Source organism: Hyaena hyaena, unplaced genomic scaffold (genome assembly GCF_003009895.1).
Source record: "Hyaena hyaena isolate Hyena2069 unplaced genomic scaffold, ASM300989v1 scaffold_875, whole genome shotgun sequence".
In the NCBI taxonomy this organism is placed as follows: Eukaryota; Metazoa; Chordata; class Mammalia; order Carnivora; family Hyaenidae; genus Hyaena; species Hyaena hyaena.
The window spans coordinates 193,904-219,684 of record NW_024081507.1 but is presented as its reverse complement, the minus strand read 5'-3'; the positions used below and the strand labels follow the sequence as shown (position 1 = coordinate 219,684).

Below are 25,781 nucleotides of genomic sequence, written 5' to 3'. Positions count from 1 at the left end.
CATCCATCTGGATAATCTTTGCTTTTGTCTGTCTATGAATAGGCTACTTTACAAGGCTATTGCCATAGAAGTGAATTGTAGATATTGATCATAATACAAATAATTTTTAGACTCCAAGGGAAAGTAATTGATTACCACCCAATGAAAATTACAACTTTTGCCAATTTTGTGTCCATTTGTAAATATATTTCTATATTCCTTGTCAGACTACAAATTTGTGATACTTGGCATTCTCATTTGAACCAGTTGTTATACCTTATTGATTCCCTTATTAATTAATAATTTAAGTAAAATATTTGAAATACTTTATATCATAGCTGTAGAAGCGTCATGATTATATTCTCTTTTAAAAGGTAACTTTCACAACTGATTAAGAACACACTTACATTTCACAAGAAAAGATGATACAATCATGTATATCTCTCTTACCAGTTCTGAACCATTCAACAAATAATACTGAGTGACTACTGAATGCTACAGATCCAAAGATAGACAGTGACTGAATCACTGACCTTAAGAAACTTGCATCCTATGGAGCTAACATTCACTCAAACAATATTTATCTAGCTTCAGTGACCAATATTACAAAGCTTTAAGGCAGAAAAGAAAATTCTCCCCAAAGTAATCTTTTCTAAATAAGTAATTACTGATTCACAGCACAACATATCAGCAAAAAAAAAAAAAAGTTCCAGAGTCAAATCACAGGTTTTATATAAAAATTAAGGTGTGAGTTGTATAAGAGATCAGGTAAATCACTAGATCTGGGAAGATCTGTGTACGTCTTACTAGCAACATTGTGCTTTTATGGAAAAGACCTTCCACTCAAGTTCTTCCAAATCTGTTTAGAGACATTAGGTAATCCCTCTAATCCTTAGATTTTCCTTTACAAAAAAATATAATAATACCCATTCCATGGGATTGTGGTAAAATATGGTACATGCCTGGAACACAGTAAATGCTGAAATACATGTTAGCTGATTTAATTAATAATATTATTTATAGATTCAGTTTTTGCTCAATACTCAACCAGTGTAAATTCTCCGTCCCCAAAGAATATAGGAAGAATGAAATGTGTTTCAAATTTCTCCCAAATATGAACGATCTAATATTATAACAGTTCTCTTAGTCACTGGAGGGGGGGTTCTCCTTGTGTAAGTAGAGATGTTAGGAATGAACTGGAAATTCTACCTGCACTCCAGGTCTCCACTGTTGTACTATCAGCAAAGACAATACAAGCATATCTCCAGAAATTTTCCTGTGTATGAGCAATGGGTTGGAATTGCATGCCCCATTAGCACCTTATTACAAGTGTCAGCTATGTAATTTCTGTGAGCCAGGTTAAAGATGATAAGAAAGAGGGGACTCTAGCAGAAATGACTGGTCACCTCAAGCTCAAGTGTCACAAGTGACCAGTGGTAGGAGATTCAAGATCAGAGCCTCCCTGAAACCCATCAGATTCTGCAGGCAGTCTTTTGGGTACCTGTATCCTCCCCAACACCACACTCCTAATCAGATTAAGCACAGGTGCCTTCAGTAATAGGTAGGGGCTCAAGTTTATGATAACTCATATAGTATTTTCACCTCACTTCTCTATAAAAGTCAACTCAGGTTAAAATAATTACAACACACCTTTATGAATGCAGAGGGTATTTTCATTTTATTGCAAAATTAACTGTCGAATTAAGATGTCTTAATGTCAAGGAAGAAATTAGATAAAAATCACAAGACAAATAGGAAAATAACAAGACCAAATAAAGTGTTCAGCCAAAGTTGTTCTAATAGGAAGATCACCTGGTGCCCATTTGCTATATAGGACAAGACTTAAAATTATTATATAATTAAACTATTACATGTAGAACCTCCCACTTTATTTTAAAGATTTAGATGTTAACAAAAAAGCAAAGTTAATATTAATGAAGGACCTGTGTCCCCAAAACTATCTTAGGTGCATTACAAGTATAATCTCATTAACTTCCTAGTAAGATTAAAGTAGATTATATTCATTTAATCTTTTTGTTAAAAGCATCATAAATCATTTGTGGAGTTTTTAAGATTTAAAAACATCACATTCTTTGCTACATCCCTCTACAATTAGAGAAAATTTGAAAAAAATAGAAAATGTAAGTTTATTACCCAAATCAAGTTGCAAAAAATGCGTCGTTCATTCATTTAAACACCTATTGACCTCAAAGAACCACCTACAGTACACACATACAAACGGGCACATGGCACATGCATACACACTTGACTATTTATCCAAGGCTACTAAATTGCAGCCTAAGGTGAATGGCTTCGAGTAAACTTGGGACTTTTGTTGAGAAGACTCTCCAAATTTGGGGCAAGAGCTACATGAACTGGATAAGTGAAGATAATTGGAGACCCTCCTCCACTCTACCCTGCAAAGATTGCAGCAGCTCCTTTGAACCTATGTCAAAGCCCCGTATTCAAGAGTATCAGTTTGAAAGGGCACTAAACTATCAGCCAGCTCAGAGAACTGTTCTGGGTGCTTTGACACTGACACTTCAAGATGCCTCATCACCTCCTGCAAAATAAGGTGCTCACACAGCCTGCCAAAGCGATGCCCTCGCAGGAAGAGCACCCACTTGGCAAAGGCCTGGAAGTACAGCTCACTACCTGACTCTCTCCGTGGCTCCTTCCGCTCTCTGCCTTGAGCAGGGTCTTAGGCTTCCGGGACTTGAAGTTGCCCATGCTGGGTCGCAGCACGCCGTCCACCAGCAAGGTCTGCTCTACATGCTGCTGCGGCTCCCGAGAGGGCAGTGTGGGCTCCTCTAGGAGAGCCCCGGCGTCAGGGTAATTTTCTTTATTGTCTTCATCTCTAAAACAGGAAAGACTCAATTTAGAAAGCACCCAAAAAAGTATTAAACTGCTGCGGGAAAGTGAGGCTGGCACACTCATTGCTGCTCTATTTATATGGTAGCTAGCAAAATGTTTAGAGTAGACTTAGTTTCACAGGAACGAGAACCAAAGAAATGTGAATTTTACTCATAAGATCACTCCATATTCCCTTCTAATCTTTGCTAGTGGATACATATATTTTCTTTGGTAGTTCTAACTTTGTGCATACTATCACTTCTGTTTTTAATTTTCCACCTCAAGATGCTTTCATGTATATATTCTTTTCTCTCACAATAATAATGTGAGATTCAGGTTAGAGATCATCATCCCAGTTTTATAGAGTAATACTCTTTAATGCAGAGATTAAATGAAGTGCTTAATAGAAGGGCTAATTCACCCAGACCTGGAGTAGTAGGTAGGTCTTCAGTCTCTCTTGCATATATGTCTTTGTTTCAAGGCATGATACTTCCTCTTCCCTGGCATGTTTATAATCAACTCTCTACAGTTTTCAAAGACCTCCAGAAGTTTAACAGGGTCCACTTTGATAAGAAACATGCTACTTGGATAAAATACAAAACAAGTGCCAAATTTTACCCAAGCAAACAATCTGAACAATACCCTCAGTGCACACTCGAAAATCCCATTGTCTGGCTTTCATCCGTGAGGAATTGCTAGAGGTGACTGAATGGGCTGGTGTTACCTGCATACATTTAGTGCCAAATGGCACTTTTAATTTTCACTAAGCAAGCAAATTCATACAATATTACTCCACTGTTTCAATTTCCTCCAAAGTAGTGACATAACACTTTTATTTGAAGTTATTAATCCCTCTTAAATCTATAAATCACTTTATACAATCAGTATCCTCAACCTTAATCCACAAGTAATCATTTGGTACTAGATCATGCAATTCTCTAGGAGTGGCCACTTTCCCCAGGTGCTGGTTTTCCCACCTGCTGTTTTTCCCTGATTGGAGCACCCATAAAAGATATTTTGACAAGGTCAGCTAGGAAGCAATTCCTCATGGTTCAAGGATACATAAAGCTAAGAAACAAGACCAGCAAAGAAAGGATTTCTAAGCCCACTCTTCAACATGCCTTTTCACAAGTAAAACAGAAATTAAATTCACATAACTGATATCAAAAGGATGAACTCCAGTTAGCCTCTGGGAAAAGATCAAAACAAACATCAGCATAGGAAGTCTGTAGCATAATCAGGTATGGTTGGACAAGGTGTGGAAATAAGACTATGTTTGCCTCAGAGCAAACTTCATAATGCCTGGTAAAGGAGACCCCAACAAGTGAAATAATTTTTCAATATTAGTAACTGAAAAAATAATTAACAAGTCAATGTCAGTGACACTGGTTAATATTTCCCCTTAAGATCGGCTACAATTTAAAAAATTCTAACTCACTAATGGATTTGGAAACCAATATGAAATTATGAGTTGGAACTATACTGATTCATTTGAAATTTCTACCACTGGAGACAAAGGATGTTCATTCACACATTCTGTGTTCCCTGGTGAGAAAGGAAAAGAACAGCTGTCTTTACATTAAACCTAAATGGGTCCTCATTCAAGGAAGATTCTAGAAAATTCAAGAATAATAGGGGAAAAGTCAGTTTTCAAATCTAAAATGACTCTTTTGATAGACTTATTCCTAAAATAATACCTGGACTTTATTTTTACATATTTTCAAGGTGCCCTCAATTTATAAATGTCATCTTGTTCACCTCCTTGACTTGAAAAACAAAGAACGTGGGCAGGGGGAGCTAAAAGCATCTTTTTCTCATTACACAAACTTAAAACCTAAAACAAAAGTAATCTTTAGAAATGTATTTCTAACCTGTTAATGGTTCCTCAGAATCTCCAAAACAGGAAAGTACAAGTTGCATAACTTATGCCACTACTTATAGGAATCATTCATAACTGAGAATGAGTGTGGTGTTCTGAAAAGAATAAGAGTCTGAAAGGTCCTTCCACATATTAATTGTGTCACCTGGTCCACAGCATGTCACCTCTATGGCCCTCGTCCTGAGATGGATGTCTCTCTACCTTTCAATAAGATAAGACAGTCCCTATGAAATGCCTGCCATAGGAAGCTGGCTCAAGGCCACAGCCTAATAAATGGGAGCTATTGTTATGCTCACAGGGCTTTAGCCAAGTGGTAATTTGCAGAGAAAAAACTGAGAGCTCTTTTTAGTCTCCCCAATACCTCCAGGATAAATTCCAAACTCCTTAGCAAGGCACACAGACCCTTTGAAATCCATCTTTGTCTATCTCTGGAGCTTCAGTTCTTACCACTCCTGGCCTCCTCACTCCCACAGGTTCTCAAGACTCCTGCCATCCTGAACTGCCTGCTATTCCCAAGTCTATTTTCTGTACCCTCCGTTGGCCTTCCAGTAAGTTGCTCCCTCTGCTTGGTTGCATCATCTTTTGCTTGGCCTTATATTACACACACACACACACACACACACACACACACATCATGTACTATTATAATTTTCTGAAAGAATCCATCCCAGAAACTTCTCTGGGCTACTTGGTCCTTCTAAACGAATCCTCTGTCCACAGATAGTAAAATAGCACTTAATGCACTGCAGCATCATTATCTATATTGACCAGTTTCTGGCACAAAAAATAGGTCTTCAACAATTATTTGTTATCCAACAAATGGACTTGAGAGTCAGAGAGACCTGAGTCCAAATTCTGCTTCCTAGTAGCTATGTTGGCTTGGATGAGCTATAATCCCTCTGAGCCTCAGTTTCCCTACCTATGGAATAAGGAGAGAAACATCAGCCTCCTTTCAGTTGTTTGGATTAAATAATAAAATGTACATGAAAGTGCTCTGAACAAAGCAAATATGTAAGAAAGTTAACTGTGAAGGTTTTGCCATACCATGAACCCTTGATGACCAAGACCATATTCCAAACACTCGATGACATGTTTGGTGAATAAATCTGTAATCCCTTCCACAGGCTCTCTGATGGGAACCTTGAGATAGTATAATCAATATTTAATTCAGAAAGCATTTATCAAGCATTCCCCATATGAAAGGCACTGCTTTTCAGTGCAGTACCACTGCCTTGGTACTAAGTATCTAAAACTGGACAAGACAAAACTTCCTTTAAGAATTGATAGTTTAGGGACACCTGGGTGGCTTAGTCGGTTAAGCTTCCGACTTTCGCTTAGGTCATGATCTCGCGGTTCGTGGGTTTGAGCCCCGCATCAGGCTCTGTGCTGACTGCCAGCTCAGAGCCTGGAGCCTATTGCAGAGTCTGTATCTCCCTCTCTCTCTGACCCTCCCCTGCTCACGCTCTCTCTCTCTCTCTCCTAGAAATAAATAAAAATATTTTTTAAAAATTCCTTAAAAAAAGAATTGATAGTTTATTAGAAAATCATAGACACAAGAACAAGTGATTGTAATTCAAAAAGGAGACAATGGAACCCAGACCCAGATGATTTCTGTCCATAATTAAGAACCAAGCAATAGTGGGTCATACCTGAGACTGGAGCAATCAGTCTGATCTTCATGTAGGGAGATTGTGTCTTCGTCACACCTGGAGAGAAGAAACAAAGCCACATCAAATCCAAGAGTCTGTAGCAGCAGAAGAAAAAGAATCTAAAATTATCTTAGTTTAGCACAGTAAATTAAAAAACAGAACAACCCTCACCACTCTCTCTCTCAAACTAGCTCCAATTCCCAGCATGTGCACCAGGTAATGACACCGATGTCATGTCATGTGATCATGTTATCTCAGAAATAGAGGTAACATTCCTTTATGATCCACTGCTCTGAATCACCTAAACTAATAAGATCTTGGCAAGGACCAAAGTATTCAAAGCACTTGAGGGGACATTTAACACAAAAATTGGTAAATTATTCTTGGCTCAAAGGAGACTCCACTTGTGTCTCTTGAAATTTCCTCTGCCTCAGACTGTCCTAAACCACACCAGCTCCCATTTGGCTTCCTCCATTGGCCTCCAGACTTTCTCAATCCCCTTCCTCATCACAAAACGTCTGGAATAACCCTGTAAAAAATTCATGGTTCTTCTAAATGAAAAGTCTCCTGTGTTCCACACAGCCTGAGGGAATCTAGAGCAAGACCATTCTCTCACTCTAGTGTAGGAGGGAGCTTTTGTTCCTGTTCTCAGTCATTCCCACCCCACTCCAGCCTGGAATGGTTTTTCCACCTCCAGCTCCTACTCATCCTTCACTTGCCCAAGTGAAGTATCACAAGCTCCATGAACCAAGTTCACCCACGGCTCACATACCTACTTTAACTGTGGTACATAAATGTTTACTCTTCATTCTGAGATTTGGGTAACCAACTGTATCTTGCCTCATACTGCTATGTAATGCCTTCATACCTCTGAGATCTTTTGAATTAGTTATTAACTCCTTGAGAAGAAGTGATATTTTTTTTCTAGATAAACTCCCACAGTGCCCACAGTGCTACCCCAGAGTGAGCATCCAATAAATGCTTGAATGGAATCATTAATTCTGGCCCCTCAGCAAGACTGGAAATAATTTAACAAGCATTTATGGAACATTTGCTGCCTTTCAGGTACTCATTAGGCATTGGAGCTGTGTTTCTCAAACTTCTTGGGATTCAGGACTGACCAGTTTGTTTTCTATTTCCAATCCACTATGGCAGTTTGGTAAAAATGCCACAGGGATGCCAAATTCCCCTAAAAGTTATTAAATGCTTACTCCTTATTTCTGTACTTTCCTTGTCTCAGACAAGCTACAAACAATTTGGAGGCCCATACTTTCAGTAGCACTACTTCTAAAGGACACAAAGTTGAAAAACACCTGGACCCTGCTCTGAGAGATTCAAAGTATAATGAATAGACAAAAATAAATAAATACCTACATATATAATATCACCATAATATAATAATAATATTCATGCTATATGAAATCATTTATAATTTTAAATATTCCTTGCTTTCAATGGTATATAACTTATCCACAAAACAAATTGATGAAAGCTACAGTCCTCTTCCCTCACTGTCTCTTTTAAATTATGGTTTTTTTAATGAATTAAAACAAAGGCCACCTAGATTCTAACTCTTTTGGCCTGCTGAAATATTCTATCCCCACTGGCAGTTAAAAAAAAATCTGTCTACTTAATACAGTGCTCTTCTTAACAAAATAATTAAATTTTCTTGCTTTCTCATGTTTTTGACTGTCAGTAAGCCACCCTGTCCATCTTATGTAAGCAACAATTGAATTCATAAGTACTGTCTTGTTCTCCTCCATTAAGGCATTCACTTTAATAGATCATCTAAAGTTTGTAATGTGAATGAAAATGTTTCCCAATAAAAGTAATCTCACAAAGTAGAAAAATCATTAAAGAATAGAAATCTAGAATTCTTGCTTCCAAAGAACTAGGGTTCAATCAGAGGTTCAACCCTAGGGCTCAACAATAGCTATTGTTTGGGAACTTGGCAAGAACTTATTCCCCCCTCCCCCACTTAGTTTATTAACCTTTTTTGTCAAAGTACAATTAGGTGAAAATGGAAACACGGCACCAGAACATAGAAAGGTACACATGCTCTCTTAAGTATAAGGCCAGACCCTGATTAGCTGATTGAATTTTAAGGCCTATTGAATGATTTCAGTAGCCCGTCAAGGAAACACAATTCCTAGGTCACAGATACAGCAATGAAATAGATCTGTGTACTGGCTTACACACAACACATATACAAGCTTTGTTTAGTTCAGTTGGATTTTACATTTGTTTTGATGAAGACCATTAAGTTTTGTTGAATTAACATCTCCTTTGTGACTCTTCTGCTAATTCCTTACACAGAAGCCCACTGTACAATGTTGAAACAATTGTAAAACTGGATTCTCCAGTGGGAACCCATATCCAGATATCCCCAGTCCTGGAAGAATATCAGCTCAGACAAAGTGTCCTACTAGTCTTGGGCTTGGCATTCTCTTCCTATAGTATAACCCCAATAGGGGAATTTAAATCCAATCTCTTTAATGATCTCCTTAAATATTCAAAACTGGGTATCTCTGAGTCCAATGCTTTTCAAAATGTAAACTGTGACCTATTAGTATGTCTTAAAATTAGACAGCAGCTACCAGCATGCTGTTATTGTTGTTAGAGAAGTAGAATAGAAAATATCAGTATCATAAGGGATAAGTGTATTTCACAGAACTTATTTAAATCAATCATGTATGTATGTGTGTGCTGGATTGCATTATAAAATGTGTTTTTGGGGTGCCTAGATGGCTTAGCATCCAGATTCATGATTTTGGCTCATGTCATGATCTCACAGTCATAATATACATAATACAGAGAATAAGATTCTTTCTCTCCCTCTCCCTCTGCCCCTCCCCTGCTCATTCTCTCTCTCTCTCTTTAAAATAAAATAAAATAATAAAATGTTTTTCTTACTATTGTTTGTAGTAAAAAAAAAATGTGAACAGCACCCCTATTAAATGACTTCCTTTGAAGTTCTCATCAACTGGGGGGTCTAAGTCCCAGGGTTCTTGATTTGTTGTTACCCAGACAACATATGGATAATTTGTCCTTGCAATAACTTCTTTGTGAAATGCTCAGGGTTGTTACCCTTTTCCTTATTTGGAGTTTTATTCCCTCTATCAATCACAAACAAGAAAACCTTATATGGGACATTACCTTCACCGCTTACCTTCTCTTTCATAGCATCTCAGTTAAGCCTGCCAGTGCAATGAGGTAGGGGCCACCTTCATACCAGAGGTGAAGGAATTGCCCAGAGTCTAAGGTGGAAGGTATAGCCCCTGTGGCATTTCTGCTCCACCATACTGAGCCTACCAAATAGTCTCTTTAGTTTATATTCCAGAGGCTCACAAAAGGAGGAGAATGACTTGTTTCTTAGAATAATGGTGGGGAAAGAAATGCCTATGAGAAGCTCTCTTTATTAATTTGGAGTAAATGAGAAGAAAAGCCTCAGATGGGTTGTTAGATAAAATGTGGTTGTGCCAGGAAGTAGATTCCTATTCACCCACTAGTCCTGTGTTCCCCGAGAGCAAAGATGCAGAGGTGCAGCCTGAATTCCTATGGGATTTTTCAGTGTGTCTCCAGAACCACTTGCATTAGCATTCCCTGGGAGCCTGATTAAAAGCAAAGACTTGGGCCCCACTTGTACCTCAGCGTCACTAGATCACTAGCTCCCTGAGGATGAGGCCCAGGAATGTGAATTTTCAAACCAGACTACTTCCCCAAATACACACAAACATAACTAGTATGCTTCTAAAAAGTTTAACACTGACTTAAAGGTTTATCTTTAAGTTTTTGTAACTGGGCTGACTCCAATATAATCGCCAACTGTAGGTTCTCACTTTGCATTAACGCCTAGGAAACTGAACCTTGTACAAGCCTCAATCCCCTTCCCCATTTCATACTAATGATCAGTTTCTTGATCATCAGTGGTTTTGAGAACCACTGCTTCGGATGATAACTAATTCATTGCAGAATTCATTTGCTTGGCCAGGCTTCATTTCACATAGCAGCGTAGCCAGAGCAACATAGGAAATGACCATGGAAAAATAGATAAAAGGACCCTGCAGATACAGAAGGGAAGTCCAAGGTCACTCTGATCTTGGAAGAATTTGGGTATAAAAAGAAACTGAATTGGTTCAGAACTGCACAGACAGTGCCAGACCTGGGAAAAACCAAAAGAGAATAAAATCTGTCCTCATCTGTCTCCCAATTTCCCTTCCCTTTGACTCTTAAGAGACCCCCCAAGAGGCCAAATTCACCTCTATGAGGCTAGACTACCTGATAACATAAATTATATTAAAGTGTTAATGACAACTTGAATCTGCTTCCCAGGGACACAGGCTTTTTAATTTCCATTTTAATAAGGGTCACCACCAGAGGCCTTAACACAAAAGAAACAATCCCTGGGTGCAATTTCAGACACTGAAAATAAACGTGAGTGTGGGTAGGAGGAAGTAGGAGGGAATGGGGGCAGGAGGAAAGGAAGTTTGTATGTATCCAGAACACGGAACATACAAGGAGGCCAGTGCCTCCTCTGTCTATGTTAAGACCACACCCAAATATTTACTGAGCACCTACTACATCTATGTCTCAAGATAGTGATTCTGGTCCTGTGGTTTTGGGGTAATGCCAAAGAAGGAAATGTCAAGGAAAATGTTTCATCTTCCCGAGGAGAGGAGAAAATGTTACACTAGACAATAACCAGCTTTAAATGACCCTACTTTGTGCTATGTGACACCTATGAAGCATTTGGTATGTTTTAAATATACTCCTTAGATTTTTAGATTAGCCAGATGGCATTCCAATTGTCACTCAGGACCTTAGAAAATAAATCACTGTCACTTCTCTGAAAACAACAGGATCTTATGCAATCAGAACTCCTTGAGGAGTATCCAAAGATAAAGTACCAGACTTTCCCCACAGTTAAGTGTAAAATCTTTTTTAAAAGGTCCATGTGAAGTCTGGAACTGAGTATCTCATTTTGAAGCCGTAATGCCCAAGGCTGACTCTGGGGATTCAGCCACACAGGGCTCCCAAGAATCAGGCACAGAAAGCACTTGGTGCCTATAAGAACAGCAAAGGGAGGAAAGCACCACCTGTGAACCTTAATGAGGAAGTCACAGCCTATCTTTGGCCTGCATATTTCAGCACACATTCCCTCCTCTCTCCGGCTTTTAGAAAACCAAAGTTGCAGCAATCTCATTAACAGATGCTGGCCCCAGTGAGTATTTTATATGGCATCTTCTAAAGTCAACCCTGGATTGTCATTTTTTAAGTAACTCCAGTTAAGTGAGCCCAAAGCTTGATACTAAGAGAGTAGCATATCCAAACACAAAAACAAAAGAATGTGGGAAACCATGGGATTTGGGAAGCCCTATAGAATCTTACCCCTCCATCACCAACTCATTATGACCATGGTAAAACTAGACATTCTTATATCTATTCCCACATTTATTTGCCTTTTAGGAAGCTTTAATAAACAGTTGCTGGGCTTTTCTATATTAAACTTGCAGAATTTTTTAAACGTAGGTGAGTATACAGCCTTGTACACCCCTTTTTCCTGAACAGCTGCTGAGTGACTTCTACCAAAAGGTCCCAGAAGTAAACATCATGAGTTAGCCTAGAAAGACTGCTAAATGCAGTACAGATATTTTCATCTATATGTATATATGTAAATTTTATACAAATTACATATAATATTTGTATAACAACTACCTATTAATTTGTGACACACACACACACATACATATATATATATATATATAGTATTAGGAAAACACATTAAGGAATGGATGACAAGAATTAAAACCATGAACTATATCTAATAAAAAATACTATGACAGTTGGGCTTCAGTAAAATACTATACTCCTTCATTCCATGTTTAAATGATGTTAGTTGCCCCAGTCAGCAGTTTAGCCATACGACAAGATGATTTATTCCTCCTATAGCCACATCTTTGAAGTCAGAAGACAAAAAAATGACAAAGGGCATGCAAAAAAAGTTTACTCTGTCTTAAAAATCTGTAGACAAGAGAGGGTAAGAATAAGTTTAGCCTGTTTATCACATGCTGGAATTCAACCCAAGTTATTTAACATCTATCTCCTATTTGTTGTAAATATATACGGCATGTTCCATGAAAACTGACACCAATGTTGGCAAAATAAAACAAAGCTTCCTTTCTGACATGTCAAATACATCTTTTTTTAATTTGAGCTCCAAGAAAACATAACTTAGAGCACCAAGCTACTGCAAGCAGTTAGCTTATAATGATGTCTCCCCCGTAGCTGCTAAAAGGCTGATTTCAACCTGTAAAGATTTCTGGGCCCCATCACTCAGCACCTCTTGCGGTCTTCAGAGCCCCAGATTACAGGAGACAATGCATCTAATACGAAGAGCTGCGGGGGACGGTGGAGGATACCTTCAAGATAGTTGCTTCCAGAGAAAGGCATGCAAGTGTTATTTTAATGGCAAGAATCACTTACTCTGTTACAGCGGTGCTGCTGAAGGAATTATCCTGAAGGCTGAAACAGAAACAAGAAAACATCAGCCAAGTGCGGCCGGGGAGCCGTCTCCCTGATTGCTCTCCGGGAGTTAGGGCGCACACACAAACATGGCATTGCAAGGCAAGTCTCCGGGCTCACCCGGCACGCTCGCTCTACCTTGGGCTGCTGTCTGCACATGCTCGTAACGACACCCCCAGCTGGGGCCCAGCCGCACGGGCGAACCACAAAGCCCGGCAGCCCGGGAGGCTGCGGGGACAGAGCGGGGCGGGGCGCGGTGGCGGGGCTGGCCCTGGGCCCCCAGGCCCCCAGGATCCCCGCAAGGAGCGCCTGAAGAGTTACCGGACCCCAACCTCGCCGGCCCCGCACGCGGTTAGTCCAGGCCTCTGGGTGCCAGGCACCCCCGGGGCTGGCAGTGGGAAAGCCCAGACGTTTCTGCCTAGGTGCTGAAATCGCTGGGGAACGTCGCCTGCCAATGTTACAGAGCTACCTCCTCTAGGGATGGAGGCTCGAAGAAATTTATCCGTCTGGAGGGAACGACAATGGAGAAGAGGATATAGCTGTTGTTTTTGCTCTGCGTGCGTGCGTGCGTGTGTGTGTGTGTGTGTGTGTGTGTATGTGTCTTGCTTTTTACTGCCCTGCATTTGAAGGAGGGCTCACTGCATCACACCCGCTCTGTCTGCACTGATTTCAGTCTCAGAGAGGAAGCGCCCAGCTTCGGACTACAGGGCTATAAATGAGCCCACGCAGGGCGAGTGGAGAATTTATTCCAGGCAGTACTGGCGGCTCGGCGGGGGGGCGGGGGGCGTGCAACGGGTTGGGTGTGCTGCGCCCAGAGTAGCCCTCTGAGCGCCACTCCCAAGCACCCTTACAAAGGGCGAGAGATGGAATCCACAAATGCCTTCCTTTTTTAAATAAAGGCAGCCCTGTTGGGGGAAGGGAAAGATGTCAGGCCACCACTTGCTTCATTCCCCGGGGAGTATTTGTCCTGCCCACTTTCCATTGTTCTTTTCTCCTGCCAGCTTGACCTTGATATGAAATGAACAGTCATCTGTGAAAGATTCTTATTTTGATTTTGAATTAAGTAAATTCCCCAGCCCCCTTTTTAATCTCTACACTCCCAAAAGCAACTGAGATGGTATGTTTTAGTTCAAACTATATCACATGATGAATTAATTGATAACAGTAACAAACCCTCAAAGTTTTACTTTTGGTTAATTAAAAAAATTACCCAAAATTTGGTAATAAGGGGGGAAGAGCATTACATTTCAGTATCACATTGAGACTTTTGTTTTGTATGTGTCCACCCAAGGACTGCTTAATTCTCTAGGAAAATGTACTTGTGTGTGACATTGCTGTTCACTATTGGTTAGACCTCAGATGTTGGAGTTTCCTGTTAAGTTGTACATTTTGTCCAACCTGTCCAGAGGAAAAGATAACTTAAATGTTTATGGTATTATTGCATTATGCAACTTTAACCAATTTTGTATCTAACCTAACAATGATAGAATATTCTTCTCTAAATGTGCCTATGAATATTAAAATACTCTTGGTTTCAAAAGCATCACACTCATAAGTTCCCTCATTAATAAATTAATAGATTTCTGACATCTGCCTATACTTGTATGAATGTCATGTTTTTAACTTTTATTATACTTTGAAAAATCAAAATTCAGTTTTCAAAGAAAAATAGATTTCATTGTCCTTTGCAATTTTCTTTTCCTCACTTCAAATATTTGAAAAAGTAGCTGAATAAAAGCCCAATATGATCTTAGACCTGAACTCTGTGGGCTATAAGAAATTTAGAAATATTCATCCCAAACAATACATATATGCTCCTCAACCACCTACTGCTTCATATGAGCTACATTCAGTAGTGTTAAACATGAGCTATTCACCAGATATATGTACTCATTATTTAGCTGCCACAAACTGAGATCTATTCTTTTCATTCTATTGAGACCAATAAAGTAAATTCTATATTCTGCATTCTTGGCTCTAAAGATTTAAAGGTTGCCAATGTTCAGAAACCCCTTTTACTCATTGTCTATGGTGCTGATTCCTAACATTCTAATGCAGAGAAAGATCATACTTTTCTCAGTTTAGCATTTCCAGTGATCCATTTGAAATGGAAAAATGCTATGCTTTTCAACTTTGAAACAGGACTTGGACAATGTGAAATAATGTGACCCTTTGGAAATAACATAAAATAAAATAACAGCTATGTAAAATAAGTGCAGGTATTCAATAATGTCCACAGAAAAGAAATCAGAATTCTCATCAGGTCATGAATAATATGTACCAAAATTGGATTTTAGGTAGCACACTTATGCAATGAGAACAATTTGTTGATATAGTTGATTATGGTTAAAAAAAACAAAAATGTCCTAGGAAAAATAAAACTCTCTTATGTTTATAAGAAAATCAATCACTTTCATTTTTACTTCTCAATCAGTTCTTCTAACTTACTAGTTTTTACCTTAAATCAGGCGTAGAGGTTATTTTTACAATGTCTGTGGCTTTGTTTTGTTTTAATAGTCTGTACTATCCAACTTAGAATCAACAATACTAATGAATAATCATATACCATCTGGTTATTTTGGAGACTCCGTGTGACCAGACAGAAGTTTAAGATAAGTTCAAAAGGAGAAGCAGAAAAACTAATATTGGCATTCTGGAAGAAGGTTAAGTTCTAGGCCAGTGTTTCCCAAAGCAACCTCAGTGGAATTCCAGTTTCCCAGGTGGTCTAAGAAAAGAAAAAAAGAGAGTTATATGGTCAATATTAAGTTTTTGAAAGGATGCACAGCTGACACGTGAGCAACAAAGGTTTGAACTGTGTGGGTCCACTTATGTACAGATTTTTTTTAATAAATACAATACAGTATTGTATATGTATTTTCTCTTCCTTATGATTTCCTTAATAACATTGTTTTTCTAGCTTGCTTTGTTATAAGAATGCAGTATGTAATATATATAACATACAAAATACATGTTAATTGACTATCTTATCAGTAAGGCTTCCAATCAACAGTAGTCTATTAGTAAAGTTTTAGAAAGTCAAAGTTATACATGGATTATCAGCTGTGTGGAGCTCAGTGTTCCTAACCCTCACATTATTCAAGGGTCAACTTTGTATTATAAATTCACAATACACATTAGGCAGCAAAAAAAAAAAGTGTTTCTTTTTTTTTTTCATAACTTTTTAGCCTGTGTTTTTTATTTAAATACCAGTTTACATTAGTTTCAGGTGTACAATATAGTGATTCAACACTTCCATACATCACTCAGTGTTCATCACAAGTGCACTCTTTAATCCCCATCACCATTTTAACCTATCTCCCCAACCTGCCCTGTGGTAGGTTCTCTATAGTTAAGAGCGTGTTTCTTGATTTCCCTTTGTCTCTCTTTTTTCCTTCTATTCATTTGGTTTCTTAAATTCCACATATGAGTGAAACTGTATGGTATAATAAATCTGATTCACTTATTTCACTTAGCAGAATACTCTCTGCCTCGATCCACATCATTGCAAATGTTAAGATTTCATTCTTTTTTTTTATGGCTGAATGATATTGCATTGTATATATATTACCACATCTTTTTTATTCATTTGTCAGCCGATGGACATTTGTGCTGTTTCCATAATTTGGCTATTGTAAGTAATGGTGCTATAAACATCAGGGTGCATATATTCCTTTGAATTAGTATTTTTGTATTCTTTAGGTAAATACCTAGTAGTGCAGTTGCTGGATCATAGGGTAGTTCTATTTTTAACTTTTTGAGGAAGCTCCATACTGTTTTCAAGAGTAACTCCACCAGTTTGCACAAAAAAAAAAAAAAAAAGTATCTCATTGTCTTTTAACCAATGTTTCCCAAATTCACTGAGGACCCAACAAAATATATTTTTTTGTTAAATATATTATCTATTAACATAATGTTTAACCAAGAATTTTGAGAAAAAGATTCGAGTATATCAGGGGAAAACTGCAAAACAAATAAATGAATGATCAAATGATACTACATGCAGTCACTATTCCATAGCTGTGAACAAGACAGACACAAGCCCTGTCATCAAAGTCATTTCAGGGTAAATGTGTATGTATGCATACATATATATAGCATACAATGTATATATTACACGTACAACCTTACTTTTTAAGTAGAACATGAGGAAATGAAGATGTTAGACTTAAATCTAGCTAATTAAATCTGCTATGCCTGGGGAGCTAGGTTTACAGATGATATTTCCTTCTATTTTCCATAGTGGCACAGTGTTTAATAGGTTTTTTTTAAAGAACAATAAAAATGAAAACTTTACTAAATGTAGATGGGCTACTTTTAAAATAAAAAGAGCTCCATTCAGAATGGCCTTTGATTTAAAATACTTGCACATTCCTGGAGAAACATTCAGTTCTGAGAAATCACTTTCTGCAAGATGCTGTGGCAAGGAGCCAGAATCTTTACAATGCCAGGAAGTCAACAGAGTTGCCTACTCTACTGGCCTGGACACTGTGACTTGTAGTTTCCTCGCAGGACCCTTGGGAATGACCAAGATTCCCTGTGGAAAGAGAACACTCTTGCCTGAAAAGATAATTTTCCATAAAGAAAACTCTCTTGGGGCCCCTGGGTGGCTCAGTCGGTTAAGCATCCGACTTTGGCTCAGGTCATGATCTCACAGTCTGTGGGTTCAAGCCCCGCATCGGGCTCTGTGCTGACAGCTCAGAGCCTGGAGCCTGCTTTGGATTCTGTGTCTCCCTCTCTCTCTGCCCCTCCCCCTCTCATGCTCTGTTTCTCTCCATCTCTCAAAAATAAATAAACTTTAAAAAATATTTAAAAAAGAAAAAGAAAACTCTCTTGACTCATTGTCCATTAATCCTTTCTCTTATCAACTCCAATATCTGAGGCCATGACTAGATAATCCTCATTATCTTGAATGATCAACATCTGAGCTTCTGAAGATTCAAAGATGCCCAAGCAAGCAAAACCATGACAGCAAAAACATAAACTGATGGTCAACTGGTTATGATCCTGGTCTCCATTCAAACATCTCTCCCTAATTAATGCTAGTATATAGCACCACTGTGGCCTAATAATCTCCCTCTGATTCATCTGACAACACAACACAGAAACACTGTAAACTGATTCCAAGTGAAATTTCAAGATCTCATGAAATCAGTGGAAACGATGTCAGAGAATGGCTCGAATTGCATTCAAGTGGCGTTTTGGCTGAAGAATATAAAACTGATAGAGATGGTGACACATCAATTCCAAATAGAATGACTTTAATATTAAAAGGTTGAGAGTGGTCCTTGGTAAAATTTATGAAGTTCTTAATTTTGTAAACGTTACCTTTTATACTTATGCAATGAGTATCAAATGTGAGGTGAAGGTTATCCTTTTGAGCTATTAACATTTTTAAGAAGAAAGTGTATATAACTCCTTCAATGGCCATGATTTATTCTTTATTGTTTCTAGGAATTAACTCAATGTTACAATTATATCCATAATATAATTATGTTTTCATAATTTCTTTACTGCTTACCATGACCTACCCTATGCACTCTGGCCCTGGAGACAAGTCTGAAATTATCTCCAACCATTTTGACCTCCCTTCTGCAACTACAAGTGAACTTGATCCTTCCCAAGGCAAGGTTGCACTTCCTATTTCGTATGCTAGGAACACCCCAGACCTGCTCAATTATGCTTTCTCTGGGAATCTTCTCTGACCACATTCCCTAAATTAGTAGCTCCCATCACTTTATTCTGCTTTATTTTCTTCATAAGACCTGTCACCACCTGATATCCAATATTGTTTATTTTTGTTATAATTACCTCCCCTACTAAAATGGTTACTCTTTGAGGACAAGGATTTGAGAGTATTATTCACTACTCTATCCTCAGGGTCAAAAATGGTATCTACCATGGTAGCCACACAGTAAATATTTGTAGAATGAAATGAATTAGTGAATATTTAGCATCATTTTTAAAGATTAATCTCTATTCACTCCCTTACTTTTTCTATTTACTTTGAAATATGAGTTTCTGTTTTAAGTGATTCATTGTAAATGGGCTCTTTCCAAGGCAAGTTATCTTTAGGTAATGAGGCTTTCCTGTATTAAACATTCCTTTCTTTGCCTTACAGGGATAACAAAGAGATATCATGCCATTATGCCAACAAGGCTGATAGTACTGGTTGCCCAGAACATTATTTCATTGTTTTGGAGTTGTGGTCCCACTCCAATCAGAAAGAGCACTGGAATTAACTGTTTTCTATGGAAAAAGGCATGGTAGCCAAATTATTATCCTAGAGCACCCTATTGAAACATAAATTTGGAGGGGAAAAACACATTTCATTATTAACACCTTACCTTGAATTAATTTTCAGATAACCAGATACATCCCTCCTGTTGATGTGATTCTTATGAGTCTCAAAAGTTATCTGGTCTAATTGTTTTTTAATTACTAGGACAATGCCCAACTTTTGTTTGAAATCCCCGGGATGAGAAATTCACACTTCACAAAGTCCTTTATTTGACTCCTCTAATTCTTGGAGGGTAGGGAGGAAGTGCCACTTACATTCTCCTCTGCTCATTATTACTTTCATCGGTGGCTGACTGCCTCTAAAAGTTAATATGCTTTATCTTCTGGTCCCCTGGTCACACATCTATCTCCCCTTCCTTCAGTAGATTCTCAGTTGGCATGACTTAGAATCCCTTCACCATCCTTCTTCATTGTGTAGCTCAGCATAAACTGTGGCAATGTCCTCTGAAAGTGCAGCAACTACTCTGGCCATCTTATTCCAGGAGTAATTTGCTCAGTGAATGGTGAAATTGAGTCTGCACCTCCTTCTTCTTACCATTATACTCTTTGTATGTGGCCCAAGAACATTTTGAGTGGTCTGAGTGGTGACATCACACCAGAACTCAGACTCTTGGAATCAACCGCTACTCCTGATCCACATCTGTGCCATCCAGGAGAGCGATTGGTTTGTTGAACCATGTTTCAGTTTTGCATATATTACTATGAAATTCTATATTGTTTGATCTGACATCTCATGCTATTAAATCCAACTTTTAAAGTCTTCTAGAATATACATTTTAGCAAAAATTATGTTGGTTATCCCTTCCACTTTCATATAATCAGTACTCTGTGGATACAGTCCTTCCAAAACTTAAAGCATACAATAAATGTACATTTATTCAATGAATGATTTTTTAAAATTATATAAATCATGGAAGCTATATTAAATAATTATTTAATATATTAACAGAGTATCTGAAATTGTTTTACTTTAGGGAAGGGGGTAGGAAAAGAAGAAATGAGAAAAAGTGCTTGGGCCAAATTTTGGGGTGCTGCGAGGATGAGAGACGGTACAGTGAGGGCTCCAGAATTACCAGGTAACAGCTTGAAGATACAAACCACTTCGTGGTGAGAATGACATGTCTATCCTTTTCAGCACCCAATTTCCTTCTAGGAAACTGGTATAGCTAAAGATCTGGTCAAACAAAGAGAGTAATTTAAGGATTTATCCAGTTAGGAAGAACAACCTTATTCTTCTTTGGGTACACATAAGCAAAACATATCCAAGGTATCTGGAGCTCACTCAGTAATGAATGCCTTCTTTGTTCTATGAAGCAGAAAGGGTATTTTTCTCTCCATTATTCCCTCTACACCTTCAAAAAGTTTTTAAGTCTTTCTTTCTCCTCCTATGGTTCCATTTAACTACTTTTCTGTTTTTAAGTCTTGACAGTATCCTTTCTTTATACACGATCTCTGAGCTGTGACCCATGTAAACCTGCCCACATTTCAGCCAGTAATCATCTTTCATAAGTATCTTTATTCACAATGATATTCTACATCTCTTTAAAATTCTCAATCCATGGGCATTGTTTTGGTTATCTATTACTTTAAAGACTTAAAGCAACTATTTCATTTTGTTCTTGATTTTGAGAGTCAGGAATTTCACAAGAGTTCATATGGGCAATTCATCCATGATCCATGTGTTGTCAGGCTGAAGCAAGTGTGGCTGGAGAACCGCCTTCCAAAATGGCTTCTTCACTCACATAGCCAATAACTCAATGTTTCTTAACCTGCTCTCCACAAGGTATCTTATCCTTCAGATTCTCATTATGTGGCTTGAACTTCTCACAGTATAGCAGTCTCAGGTCAACCCATCTTCTTAAATGGCAGGTGACATCCAAAAGACCATGGCAGGGCATGGCTCAGTCATGTAAGCATCAGACTCTTGGTTTCAGCTCAGGTCATGATCTCATAGTTCATGGGTTGAGCCCCAGATTGGGCTGTCAGCATGGAGCTTCCTTGGGATTCTCTCTATCTCTGCCCCTCCACTGCTTGTGATCTCTCTCTCTCTCAAAATAAATACACAAACTTAAAAAAAAAGCTGCCGGTCCACTTAAAGGTTTGACCTAGATGGCATAATATCACTTTTGCCATAGTCTGTTGGTCAAAGGCAGATACAAGTCAAGGCAGATACAAGGGCGGGATAATACACAACCTCCCTGTAAGTGGAGTCTCAAAGAATTTGTAACCATTTTTAATCTGCCAGACGTTTATACTACATGCATCTAGGAATCTAGGAATAATTATCCTTAGAGTCATGACATCAGATAGTTATAATTTTCATCTCAATGAATCTATACTTTATGGATATATCCATAGAGAGAAAGAGAAGGAAGATGCAACTATTATGAATAGAGGTGAGATTTCTAGCATCTTCAAGGAACAAAAAGTGTGGCTAATTCAAGCCACAGTTCTCGATAGTGTTGTTTCAACACCCTGAAATGATGTGACTAACTGTGAGTTATGTTGCAACTAGTAAGTCATTTGTCTAATATTGACATTTGTGAATAATTCAATTTCTAAATAATAAATTAGAGCTGATCCAAGTTTTTTTTTCTACAATATCACTCTCTTACACGCATTTCTAACTTGATTCTTCAGTGGAAATGAAGCGGGAGCTTGTTACAGCTTTGCTACTGGGATCTGATCATAACTCTGGCACACTCATGGGAAAATTCCACAACCCAGCCATCATCCACTTTGTATGGCTTGGAGGAGAAAAAAAAAAATTAAGAACTCTTAGCTCAAAGCATGTTGCTATTACTTAGCTAGATTAAACTGGATAAAATCCAAATATGGAGCAAGTTACCTTTATTTTGCTCGGTAGTAACTCAGAAAAATCTTACAGTCTTGTCTTCCCTTTTCTTTTTTCTCTTGCTCTTCTCCTTTCTCCCTTCTTCTCTCCTCCTCCCAGCTCTCTCCCTAGTGGGCTTATAAGTGTGAGCTCATGAAACTGAGTAAAATGTATCAGCTACCAGTCACACTGGAATAATAACTCAAAGTCCTACTTTGCTACGGTTGGGCAGGAATACTGTTTATTTGTACTGAAAATAGCAGATGTATTTATAGTTCCAAAAACATAATGTCTCACTCCACAACTATTTCTAAATATTAAATGTATATTATTATAAAATAAAATTTGCCTTTATCATTTCCTTGAGACAATGACTTAGCTCCATCTTGCCATGGACTTTTTGAGCTGTTTGTCATATGTAGGTGGTTTATGCATATCTAGAGAGAACCGCATTCCTTTGGGCCCTAGAGCAGTCAGGGCTGTTGTGCTTCTATATTTGGTATCAATCCCTTAGCACAGGATTCAACTCAGATCACCATTGGACCTGCTGTCACTGGGCTTGACTTTGCAAACAAAGCCAAAAACCAAAAAGCAAACAAACAAACCAAAAAACTAACTTCTTAATGACCCTCAAGAAATCATTACAAATTCATGGATAATAGTGTGACTTTCAACTAAAATAGTAAATATTGAGTCCTAGAACCAACAGGACATGGATTATGCCACAAAACTGATTAGATGTGGTCAATCTAATGAGCAAAATTAGAATATCCAGAATCAGCTTACAAAGAAAGATAAAATTTAAAATTTATATCACCCACTAGAGATACTCTTCATTTAATAACTAAAATGCTAAAAGCTTAAATGCTCAAAGAATAACATAACATGGGGAAAAGTACAAACAGGGAGTTCTGGGGCCTAGAAGCGGCCTCAGTTCTATCAATTACAGATTCAATCTGTGCAGTAAATAGCTAAACTTTTCAGGGCCTCAGTGTCCTAAATTATAAGGCAGATAAATTTGATGGGTTTTAGTGGCTTTGCCAGATTTAAAATTTGGTGACTCTTGCATGACTCATTTTTATAAGAAGGAAAGGGAAGGGATGGAAAGAGAAGGGAAGGAAGGAAAGGGAAAGAAGGAAGGAAAGGAGAAAGGAAGGAGCAAAGGGAGGAAGGAAAGAAGAGATAAGAGGGAGGAGAAGGAAAAGAAAAAATGTGTATATAGAGGGACAAAAGCTTTGAAGTTAAAGCCCTACTTAGACAATGACCATATCAACATAATAAATGACTTAATGGAATTGGTAGAGGACCAAGGACCAATCTGCAATTAAGAATTTGAATATATGGTATTACAATACTACTAGGTGGGTAAATGGCTTCTGTGGGCTAGCCTGGGTATGACTCCAGCATTCATGAAGTTATGCTTATGGGAGTAAGCTGAAGGGCCAAAGATGAAGTCTCACCATCCCCATCCCCACCCTCCCATACCACCAGTGCCATGCAATGGCTAAATGCCATATAATCACTGAAGTCTGGAAGTAGATGTGGTGAAAGGGAAGTGTTTGTAGGCTACTGAAGTCACAAAGAAGGATAAAATGGAGAAAAATAAGGATTGTAAGAGGTACCAAAGGAAATGAGAAAAGAAATGACAGGCAAGTTATAAAATTATGTATAGATATTAAGAAGCAATAGGGATACCTGATTTCCAATCAGGGCCTGAGATTCTCCCAACTGTCTGGCTCCTGTGCTATTTCACACCCTAACAATCCCCTTACCTTACCTATTTGTTATCCACCTTCTTCATACCATCATGAGAAATGACACAGTGAAGGATGGTTCACTTCATACTACCCAAGCTCTGGAACAGACACCACCACTGGTCAATGACGTGCTCATAAGAACAGTATTACAGCTGGTATCTGCCTTGTACCACTCATGAGTGGGCAGGGATATTTTGTTGTGCTGTGTATTATCAAGGACTGGGTTGGAATTTCATATTCACACTCTTCAAATTAAGGGAGACCATGTCGCAGGGCTGTACGGTGCTAATATAAGGGCTACACTTTCCTGTCTACTTATCACATTGTCTTCTGCTGTCATCAGTCACTCAGCAGCTCCCTTTCTTGGCCTACAGCCCAGCTACATTTTAATTCAAGGATTTTAACTTGCTTTTTTATTTTTTTTTAATTTTCCAACATACACAAAAGTAGAAAGACTAGTAAATTCCATATGCCTATCACCAAGCTTTACCAGTTATCAGTATTGAGCCATTCTTTTGCCAAATGCTGTCTCCCCCAACATATCATCAAAACAGCTAATTGGTAAAACAAGGTTGAGTTTATTCTTACCTGATAGGGGAGACTACTACCAAAGTCCTAATACCTTCTTAAAGTGCAGATGGCAAAGTTGGGATATTTATGAGATTGTGGAGTCTGTTTTAAGGTGGGTTGCTCAATAGGAGGGGGACATGATGAGGATTAAGGATCATGATATGATAATTTATGATGCGTGGATACAATAAGGTGAAAATCTGAGATAAAGGGTTCAAAGAGTCTTGGGGTGTAAAAAGTGGTTTGATGCCATCTACTCAAGAGTATTTTGATGTCCATTTAAATGGACTTAAGGGAAGTTTCTGAAACAATAAATGTATTTGCAACTTTTATCTTCATGGGCAAGCGTACCCTGGAATAGTGAAATCAGGTTGATGAGGCAGTGGAATAATAAAGGTATATTGGTAATGCAGCCCAATAGTAAAGTTATATTAATGTACACAGTAAGTTCTGTGGGTGTATGTCTTCTGTGTTCCCTGTCATCCAGCCCCTATTCACTTTTATTGTTGTTATTGGTTAGACTACTTTAAATTATTGCTTATTGTTTAAAGTTGCCAGATGGTATCCCACTCATATATACAGTCTGTAATTAGGTAAAATATTGAATAAGAAAATCTCTCATAAAAATGCAATTAAAAAAATTTTTTTTCAGTTGTTCTATTCTTAGCTTTATCAAGATAGCCAGGAAATAACTCTGATGCTAAGAATTCACTGTCATACTCTGGAATAAATATAATGTCAAAGACTATTCAGAATCTCAAAGAGCTCTAAATAGAAATCATTGCCTCATTGGGCCAATAGCCAGTATAACCCGTGATAACAAGAGCAGAGAACCCCAAGTACAAATTCAATGTGGGCTTTGTGGGGAGTGTGCTGGGTGAAGGCAGCTCCTTTTTGGTAAATTAAGGCCATTTTTCTAAAGAAAAAATACTGCCTAAAGGAAATCTCTTGGTGTTGGACATCTACTCCTTTGGGGTTTTATAAAAATGCAAGTGTATTTAGGCTACAAACCCTGATTGAGCATATTTTAAATGCAGAGTAAGAAGGGACTGCACAGAAAGGAAAAGCCACCTCTGGGCTTTTGAGGAAATCCTGCTTTGGTGAAAAATGGCAATATTTGGAGCCAGATCTGGGTGGGAATGTTGAAATAATTGCTTAACATATAATTTCTTAATATTTCTAAGTTTTAAATTCTACTACAAACAATTTTTCAAGCTTTTAAGGATGGGAAGAAATAATTCCATAAAGTGGATGGCATCTAGAATTTAGTGTTGTAATTGCATTTTTGCCCTTGAGGAGACTGTTAAAGGACAAAAGTAGGAGTCAAGGCCAGCAAGTTGGGTTGTGGTCTAATCATGTGGGGCCTGTGACATCATGCTTGACTGTATTCTATGCACCAGTGAACACATATGAGTGGGATCATGGTATGAGTAGAAACACAC

At 38.2% G+C, this 25,781-nt stretch overlaps 1 protein-coding gene across 2 annotated transcripts in view; it reads right to left on the bottom strand.

Moving 5' to 3' along the window:
* The window catches only part of FAM13C (family with sequence similarity 13 member C), a 155,061-nt gene extending 141,869 nt beyond the window's left edge, over positions 1–13,192 (bottom strand). The window contains exons 1-4 of one of the 2 annotated variants that reach the window (XM_039220231.1): positions 13,021–13,192; positions 12,844–12,882; positions 6,361–6,417; positions 2,635–2,836 (exon numbers count right to left, since the gene is read on the bottom strand). In XM_039220231.1, the coding sequence (XP_039076162.1) occupies positions 2,635–2,709 (75 nt within the window). In that variant the 5' untranslated portion in view covers positions 2,710–2,836; positions 6,361–6,417; positions 12,844–12,882; positions 13,021–13,192. Of the gene's footprint in view, positions 1–2,634; positions 2,837–6,360; positions 6,418–12,843; positions 12,966–13,020 lie in introns of those variants that run through there. The other variant, XM_039220230.1, reaches the window with a different exon arrangement.
* Between the last annotated feature and the right edge of the window lie 12,589 nt (positions 13,193–25,781).